Consider the following 9,377-nt stretch of genomic DNA (forward strand, 5'->3'; position numbering starts at 1 on the left):
TTGGGTGGCCTCAGATAGCCTTGGTGGTGTGTTCCCCCCCCAGCCTCTGGAGCTGCATCTGTGCCAGGGCTTCCGGGCTTGAGTCCCACCTCAGTCATTAAAACAGCCTGTTAACCTCCTTGTATCTCAGTGTCCGCACGCGTGAAAAGGGAGTGACAGTCGTCCCCAGCTCAGGCTTGTCGGGAGGATAAAGCGAGTCTGCGTCTGTGAAGCACCCGAAGGGCCCCCTGCTTCCTGCTGTGACTCTGTTGTTGCTGCCGCTGCTGTCAGGGGCTAGGAGGCTGAGCCTGCTGACTCCGGAGGTTCCTCGTGCCTGACGTCCCAGCAGGCTTGCCAAGGGGTGGTTGAGATGAGGCGAGAGGCTGGAGAGAAGCCTGGGCCTGTAGTATCTGTTCACTCAGCAGCAGTGACCTCTGTTATAACTTTGTCATTCAAACTCCAGGAAGGCCCAGATGCAGAAATCATTGGAGGCAAACGATCGGTGTTTTACTTACTGATGAAAATGTTTGTGACCAGTGGCCATTCACAGCTCAAGTCATCAACCAAACTTCTGATTGTGAAGGTGAGCCTTTTCTATACCAGTTTCGCATAATCTTTCTTTGCTGAATTACGAATGTATTAGGACCGACATAATTTAAGGAGAGAGAGTTTTATGGCAGCTGTAATTTATTCTGTCTTCACCTGCTTGTGTTCCCGAGAGGCGGCCTGGTGAAGTGGGGAAAGCCAGCACTTTGATCCCTGGTTCTGCCCCTTCAGGGGGCGTCGGACTTCCTGCTTAACCTCTCTGAACTTAGTTTTCTCGAAGCAAATGGGGATAACAAAGCTAGAACTACAGAAGAAATGACATGTGATCTGGGCTCAGTAAACATTAGATTGCCCGCCCTCTGGGGACCAGTTTAGTAGGCAATGCCTCGGCCTTCATCTCCAGACTCAGCCCTCTCCAGGGCTTCAGCCTTTTGACCTAGGCCATCACCACAGCCCAAGTGTCACCAAAGTTAGAGGAAGGAGATGAGTTTGTTGGTGTCTCTTCTTTCTTACACTTGACCTTGTTTTCCAGAGCTTTTTAGGTCTTAACTGCAGTGCTAGGAAATCCAGTTCCTTGGTTCTGCTTTGTCAGGGGCTTGGGCGACGGGGGGAGTTGCTACAAAAATCACATTCACTGTGTTTGGTAGTTTAGTCGCTCAGTCGCGTCCGACTTTCTGCGACCCCATGGACTTGGGCCCGCCAGGCTCCTCTGTCCAAGGGATTCTCCAGGCAAGAATACTGGAGTGGGTTGCCATTCCCAGCCCAGGGATTGAACCCAGGTCTCCTGCATCGCAGGCAGATGCATTAACTATCAGAACCACTAGAGAAAAGTTTAGGGTACAAAGACTTCACCTTTCATAGAAGTGCCAGTTGTCTCTCTGGCACTTGAACCTCACATGAGCTGCCCGGAGGATGAGAACGTCTGGGTCTTGACCTCTGGCCTCTGCACGCCTGTGCTGATGTGTGATCTCACGACCACTCCCTGCATGTGGGTGGAATGGCCTGCCAGGCTCTCCCTCGGTGCGGGGCTCACACTCCTGAGACCCCAAGTCCTGTCATCTGACCACGTGGGGCTGTCACTTCACCAAGTCTTGCCTCGAAACACATTCTCCCCTCGTTAGAAACGGCGGTGCTTCCGGCCCAGGCCTGGGTCTAGAGGGGCCACGCTGAGATGGCGCAGCTGGTTGGCTCCCTGTCTTGAGGACTCTCACACAGGCTGAGGATCAAGTCCAGCTTGAAAGTCAGACTTGCCAGTGGCAGCTGGGTGTTTTAGGAGTCGAAGGGAAGGAATAAACAGCAAGGCGAGGGGCTGCGTTCTCCGTGATAGAGCCCAGAGCCACCTCTCGTCGCTGGCAGAGGGGAGTGCTGTTCCGAGCTGTAGCTTACGGAGGAGAGCCGAATGGAACTTCGGCCCCATGCGCACTTCCCGGGGTTCAAAAGGAGACCGAGACCTCAGAAAGCGGGGTCCCACCGTGACTTACCCCCGCTGTCTGCCTCCCAACAGATCCTGCGGGACACGGGTGTGTTTGAGCACACCTGGCCGGAGCTGGAGCTGTGGCTGGAGCACTTGGATGACACGGCGGAGGAGAACAAGGAGGCTGTGATTCAGTTTTTGGAACGCGTGAGCACCTATTTCCCGTGTAGAGGAGCGTTCAGGAAGATATATTCAGTGATCCTTAGTGTATTTAAGGTGTTTCTTAGGCAATTAAGAGGCCTTTCTTCCTGGCTCACTTCCTAATTCTTGCTAAGACATGAGAAACTACTTAGTTTTAGCATCTGTAAAATGGGAATATATCACTGAGTGCTATTTAACTTCCCTTGGGGCATTCGTTTTCACAGGAGGGATTAGTGGTACACTAAAGTGAAAGTGAAGTCGCTCAGTCGTGTCTGACTGCTTGCGACCTCATGAACTGTAGCCTGCCAGGCTCCTCCATCCATGGGATTTTCCAGGCAAGGACACTGCAGTTGGTTGTCATTTCCTTCTCCAGGGTATTTTCCCAACTCAGGGCTTGAACCCGGGTCTCCTGTACTGCAGGTAGACTCTTTACCATCTGAGCCACCAGGGAAGCCCACAGTGGTATACTAAAATTAGTATTAAAAGCAATAGTCTAGTGTGAAAAGGAGATAATTTTTTTAAGTTCTACAACAGAAAGTTTTTTTAAAAACTTGGCAGCAAAAGTATTGCTCTTACTAAGGCCTATTAAGATTCTTGCTCTTCCCTTTATTTCAACTGTGACTTCTAGGGGCACTTTTCATCCCACCTGTGACTGTCTAAACACTTCCCACTTGACTCTTCAATGCTCAGGTCCTCCTGACGTTGGTGGCGAATCCGTATTCGTACACGGACAAGGCATCTGACTTCGTCCAGGAAGCCAGCGCCCTGCAGGCCCCCGGCACGCGGCAGGACGCTGATGACGCCAGCATTCCCATCTCCCACATCGACGGTAGGTGCCATTCCCCAGTGCTCCTTGGGCTTCTGAAGAGCCAGCCATGGTGGCGTGTTAGAGACAGACAGCAGAATGGCTCTCTGAAGCCTCGTGCAGAGGGCAGATGTCCCCCACTTTCTTTGCGTCAGAGATCAGCCCCTTCTGGAATTGGGAATCCCCTTGTTTGTTCCTGTAGCAGGAAATGCGTCTGGGGGCTTACTCGCTGCCTTATTTTCGTCTGTGCAGTGTTTACACTGTGTCAGGTGCTGCTCCGAGCTCCTTACAGACCCTAACTTGTGTAACCTCACGAACAACCCCAGAATGGGCAGGCTGTCCTCGTTGCAGGTCTGGACAAGGCAGTTCAGGCACAGAGAGACTAAGCGGTCTTCTCGGCCTCACCCAGCAAGCACGCAGCAAGGTCAGGGTTCAACTCCAGACCCTGTGGCCCCAGTCTGCGCGTTAACCTCTCTATGCTCTTGTCGCTTCTCAGCTGTTGGCTTGTTTCCCTGACTGGTTGAAGTTTGTGGGCTTTTCTCAGTGTCACCTGAGGAAACGTCAACCCATTATCACCTGAGTGGATAATCTTGCATTTTGTCCTGCAGAGATAATGAAGATTTTTGCAGACGATACCGTATCTGTTTAGAATCAAACATTACATTAAGCGTTTTCCCCCCAAGAGAAGTTTAGCTTTTCTTTGTTCCCCTCTATGCAAGTGTTCTCTTTCATGCCCTCCAGGGGCTTCATGCCGTAGAAACCGCCAGTGCCTCTTGACCTGGGCCTGACTCCCCCGTTTCCATCTCCAGATGTCCTCGACATGGTGGATGTGCTGGTGGAAGGCAGCGAAGGCTTGGATGAGGAGGTTGGCTTCGTCCTGAATGAAGACATGATCCTCCTCACGTTCCCGTTCAGCGCCTTGGTCCCCGCCGCCCTGGAGGCCAGGAATAAGTTGCTCCTTGGAACAGAAAGTGAAGCAGGTACCCATGCGTGGTCAGAGTCTTCTGAGTGCATCAGGCCAGCTGGGTCTCTGGAGGGTAGGAGGTGGGCTTCCAGGGGCTCTGGAAATAATTGCTGCGAACCCAAGGCAGCAAGGGTTCAGACCCACCAAAGTGACAGCTGCACAGCTGGTAGAGCTCAGTGTGCAGGAATCAGGGGTCTGGAGGCTGACTCGGCTGTCGGGGTAATGGGTCATCTGACAGATGAGCCTGAAATTGCGTGTTTGCGTGGCTGCAGACAGCTGCGGTCACACCAGTGTTTCCTCTTTGGTCTTTATTCATGATTATCTTGATGCTGAGCGCTTCCCTGGTGGCCGAGATGGTAAAGAACCCGCCAGCCAGTGCTGGAGACCTGGGTTCAATCCCTGGGTCGGGAAAATCCCCTGGAGAAGGGTATGGACACCCACTCCAGTGTTCTTGCCTGGAGAATGGACAGAGGATCCTGGAGGGCTACAGTCCATGGGGTCGCAAAGAGTCAGACACGACTGAGCGACTAACAAATATCTTAACGCTAAGGGACAAGTCCTTCATCTCTCCTGGGTATCCAGGAAACATAGACCAAAGGAAGCACTCACGGATCACAGAGGTGTCATTTAGTCAGGATCATTCGGGATTTGCTGCAGTAACAGCTACGTCCCAATGCATCAGTGGTTTAGGGACTAAGGGTCTCTTGCTTGACCTTGTCCAGGACAGGTCAGGTGCTCTCCTGGGTGGTTGTCATCCAGGAGATCACGGCTGCTCCCATCTTATTATCTGTGCCGTCTCAACATACAGCACCCAGAGTGCCTGTGGAAGGGGAGGAGAGTGTGGACAGTCCCGCAGGGTGCTCTGGCCAGGCCTGGAAGCGGCTAAGCCAGTTGTGGGGTCCCTGCCTGACTGCAGGGAGGCCGTGTGCCGAGGTAGAGAGGAAGTGGCTTGGTTTGCATCAAGCAGATCCTGGAGGCCTTGGCCTCACCTCTTCCGGGCCTGGGTCTCCCACTTCTGGGCTTCCGCACCTGCGGTCTACTGTGTGCTGTATGTTTAAGTAAAAGTCTGCTGTGGTCTGCAGTGGTAGCCTCTGCCTTCCATCGTGGTCGTGTGATCCCTTAGAGTCATGATGAATCTTTCTGGGTCTCGAATTCGTGCGGGAGTTGGGGTGACTGATGGTCCCAGCAAGCTCCTTCCTCCCACACAGGAGAGAGCGTTGTGGCATATCTGACCGGGGTTCTCACGGACCTGCTTCATACCCAGAGAGACCCACTGGCCCTGTGTCTTCTGCTTCAGTCTTACGACCAGTTGGAGCCTCCAAGCCTGCCTTGCCGCCACCGGCTGTCCGGGTTCAACAGATACTACAGCCTCTGGATCCCAGAGCCAGCCCGCGAGGCCCTGGTGAGCCACGCGACCCAGCAGAAACCAGGCCTTCCTTTCCCTGGGAAACCCCGGAGGCCCCTGCCCGTGGGCCGCAGCAGTCTGTACCCCAGCTGTGTAGCTTTTCTCAGCTCACAGGGTGAACTTTCTTCACCTTCTCATTTTCCTTGGTTAGAAGAGGAAGCGCAGTGGTGATCAGCTGACATGTCGAGAGTCAAAGGGGCTCAGTGATGGGGCAGAATTGAAATCCCCGCTGGCTGCGTGACTGGGGGAGGAGGTCCCTTCTCCCTTTTGCATGGTCTGTACATGCTGGCCCTGTGGCCCTCGTCCAGGCACCCCAGCACCCCCTAGACCAGGCGTGCCCAGCAGTCAGACCTGGCCCCTGAAGGCTGCCAGCCAGCTACGTTCTGCTAAAACTGGAAAAGCAAAAAAGGAAAGAAGGAAACCCATTTTCTCTTGGTGAGGACTGCATTCTTAGCACGTTATTGACCAGGAGCTTTTTGCAGAAATTAACAGGTGTGGCTGGCCGTTTGTTACATAAGTGAATATTGAAATAACTCCACTCAGTAACATTCGGGCAGTGAAAGAAGAATTAAAATGTCGGTGGTCAATAAGTTGTTAAAAGGGGTGCTGCAGGTCTGGCCCTAACATGGAGGACTGAGGATCGCTGAGTGGGGCAGGAAGGTCCCTTGGCGTGTGCATTTTTGTGTTTTCGGTCAGTTGTGGCTGCGCTTAAAAAAGCAGGCAGCCGGGACTCCTCGCCTCACGGACTTGGTGGCGGTAGCTCAGGTTGACTGCGTGTTCGCTGTTTGTCAGGGCCTCCCCCTAAGGGCAGTGTGTGTCTTTTCCGCCACTTAACCCTCCCAACTCAGAGGTCAGGACTTCCTGTCCTCGTCGTACACATGGGGAAACGGAGGTGTGGAGCGACTCCACCACCAGTCAGCGGTGGACTCAGGCTTTTGCCAGGCAGCCGGGCGCTAGAGCCCAGGCCCGTCAACGGCCATCACCGCCTTCCTGCCTGCCAGGCCGTGGTTAGGAGCTGGTCAGAGCCACACAGCAGCCCCCGTGGGTCAGCAGTCGGGTGGTGCCATGGTGCTCCCAGGGTCGGCATCCACCCTGTGGAGCTGGGCACAGGCCGTTCCCACCCACGAGGGTGCATCCGGATCCCCAGATGCTCAGTCACTGCGCAAGTCTGTTCAGCAGGTCTGTGCGGGCCTGGGAGTCTGCATCTCTAGCAGGTTCCTGGTTAGTGCCGCTGCTGGCCCAGGGACCCCACCTCCAGCCCCGCTGAGTTTCAGGGCTCATGCAGCCTAGTTGTGTTGGCCTTAGGAAGCGGAGTGTTCAGAGGTGTAACAGTACAGGCCCTGTGGGCTAAATAAAGATGGCAGTTGGGAATGAAGTTAGAAGAAATGAACCCCTTTGAGACAGGCTGGTTGCAGGAATCTGTCTTCCAAGCAGTCCCTGTCATCCTATCCTTCCGGGGGAGGCCTTCGAAAGGTCTGCAGCTCGCTGAGCTCACCCCTTCCCGGGGCAGGACTTCCCAGTCTGCAGGGATCGATCACAGTGACTCCCGTTTGAGTGAAGTTCTGTCTTTGTCCCGGGCGGCTGCGGTTCTCCAGGGCATGTAAATAACCTCCCCGACCCAGCGCCCTCACGTGAACACACGCTAGGATAAAACATGTGTGACTGAGCGCGTTGGGCTTGATGGGCTTGTGTGGTTTTCAGCATCAGTGGGTGACTTTCTGTGAAGCGCCTCACTGTCGTGCATGTCGCCCATCCCTGTCGCCACACTCCGTGCCCTTGGCCCCCTTGGCTGATCCATCTGCCCTTCTCACCTCTGCTGTCCTCCAGCCGCTGCAGACTTCGGGCAGCCCTGCCGCACCAGGCCCCGCGGCCCTGTCCTTCTCCTCCCTGTTGCAGACGGCCTACGCCAGTCAGGACCAAGGCCAGGGCCCAGGCGGGCTCCTACTCCTGGACGAGGGGGTTCAGGCGCAGCTGCGGGCGGCCCTCCTGCGCCTCCCGATGCACCAGGCCCTGCGCGCCGCCAAACACCTGCTGCTGTACATCAGGAGCGCCGTGGAGAACTTCGCCCAGGTCAGCGCTGCCCCTGGTCCCCTGCATCACCGCCCACGCGAGTGTGGCTTCTGCTGTGGCTTCTCACTTCGGAACTGAGTGGTAGTGTGGATTGGAGCATCCCAGGGCCCTGCTGTCGCCCTGCTCGTTCTGCACGTGGGGAGGCTGGTGGCCAGTGCGCAGGGCCCCGGGCAGGCCTGTAGTCCGGGTGGCTGGTCTGGCTCCCTTCTCCCTGGAGCAGAGGTCTAGATCCCAGATGGGGAGCCCAGCACAGCTGAACTTGGTCACCCAGGCAGCGATCGGTCAGGACGGGGCCCTGCCAATGGCTGACCAGGTCAGCATCACAGCCAGGCCTCCCATCTTCCTTCATGAGTTTAAATTTAGTGGCTCATTGTTGAGTGTTCTGTCCCTGAGCTGCTTTACCAGAGTTTTAGCTTAGATTTTGAGGGGCGCCTTTCCTTTTCATCTTGGTCAAAACAAACCTCAGTGTTTCATGAAGATTTAGGAGAACATGTCTTAATTAAGACGGCTTCCCAGGTGGCGCTAGTGGTCAAGAACCGCCTGCCAATGCAGGAGACACAGGTTCGATTCCTGGGTGGGGAAGATGCCCTGGAGGAGGAAATGGCAACCCACTCCAGTATTCTTGCCTGGAGAATCCCATGGACAGAGGAGCCTGGCAGGCCACAGTCCAGAGGGTCACAAAAAGTCAGGCACAACTGAAGCGACTTAGCACGCATGTCTTACTGAGACATGACTTTGATGTTGTTGGTGTTGCCGTTTGAGCCCCGTCTCCCTCTTTGATCCTGGTTTCTGGCAGCGTTGCCCAATCTGCGCCAGGGGACCTGGAGGTGAGTGTCAGCCCTTCCAGGCCTGAGGGTCGTGTGTCTTGCCTCACAGCTGGGCCGGAGTTCGGGGCCGCCCCTGCTGCAGCTCCTCCTGGATCTCCTCCGGCGCCTGGTCATCCACTGCCTGCAGCTGGACGCACAGAACCAGCAGAAGTGCGAGGCCGCCCAGGCCGAGTCTGACCTCTTTGTGGACATGGAGTCTGTGGCCTCGCTGGAGCTGGCCAGCGACAAGGTTCGGCTACCCTTCTTCCCCCTTCCTGTTGGTCTTTGTCCTAGGAGGTTATAGATGCTGGTTTTCCCTCTGTTCTGGTTGGAAGCTAGCACCTGTTCATTGCAGGGAAGCAGGGAAAAGCAGAGGCCACTAGAGGAGATACTAAACACCACCCGCACCCCCATCCTGAGGGAGGCATGTTCACTTTGGGTGCTCACACCCCCTTCTGCGAACACTTTTCCCTCCCACTGTGCGCCCCAAGCATCCTCAGAACCCAGCCTGCATCTTTTCCTTGTAAAGGGGTTGTGGCCTGTATTGAGTAAAGGCTGGGCAGGGGGTGCGGCCCTCCATCGTGAATACTTCCAGCGACCACTCTGCCCGAGAAGAGCGAGCCTCCTCCTCTTGCTGGTGGCTCGGCAATCAGCTGCTTACCTAAAGGCCCGACCAAGTCTTTCTCACCTGTTTGCCATTTGAGATGTTATGTGGGGTTCAGGAAGCAGGCATGTTCCTCATTTCATAATCAAATGCCGGGCTCCCGTGCTTTGGTCTCCGAGGGGGCTTTTGGGGCGGGGCAGGGGCGGGGTGTTGGTGCAGGACCACCTGTTAGCCAGTCATCAGGCACAGCACTCCTAATCTGTGCTTTGCTGTTTTCACTTGGGAAAGCTCAGTTGGCAAATTCGTAGGCTTCTCTTCCCTTCCCTGAAGAGTAAATAAGGAGAAAAATAGATTTCTGTCCCCAGGGGCTGGGTGGCCTCCTTGGCTAGGAAACATGTGCAGCAAGGCTGACTCAGATCCCTCTCTGATGCAGCCAAGGGTGCTCGGCTGCTCTCTGCTCAGTGGTTTAAACTAGTCTCGGGGTCAGAGTTCGTTCCCTGAGGGCCTAGTCTCCTTCTGAGAGTGGACGCAGGCTCACCTTCAGTTCTAGCCCATGTAAGCCCTGCCCACCTCCCTCAGCCAC

General features: G+C 55.3%; 1 protein-coding gene across 2 annotated transcripts in view; it reads left to right on the forward strand.

Moving 5' to 3' along the window:
* Positions 1-9,377, forward strand: part of URB1 (URB1 ribosome biogenesis 1 homolog (S. cerevisiae)) — a 78,220-nt gene that overhangs the window by 32,536 nt on the left and 36,307 nt on the right. For both annotated transcript variants that reach the window (XM_010862304.1, XM_010862303.1), the window contains 7 exons: positions 443-562; positions 2,030-2,146; positions 2,831-2,969; positions 3,755-3,925; positions 5,118-5,311; positions 7,142-7,384; positions 8,261-8,440. In XM_010862304.1, the coding sequence (XP_010860606.1) occupies positions 443-562; positions 2,030-2,146; positions 2,831-2,969; positions 3,755-3,925; positions 5,118-5,311; positions 7,142-7,384; positions 8,261-8,440 (1,164 nt within the window). The remainder of the gene's footprint in view (positions 1-442; positions 563-2,029; positions 2,147-2,830; positions 2,970-3,754; positions 3,926-5,117; positions 5,312-7,141; positions 7,385-8,260; positions 8,441-9,377) is intronic.

Source organism: Bison bison, unplaced genomic scaffold (genome assembly GCF_000754665.1).
Source record: "Bison bison bison isolate TAMUID 2011002044 unplaced genomic scaffold, Bison_UMD1.0 scf7180017864481, whole genome shotgun sequence".
NCBI lineage: Eukaryota > Metazoa > Chordata > Mammalia > Artiodactyla > Bovidae > Bison > Bison bison.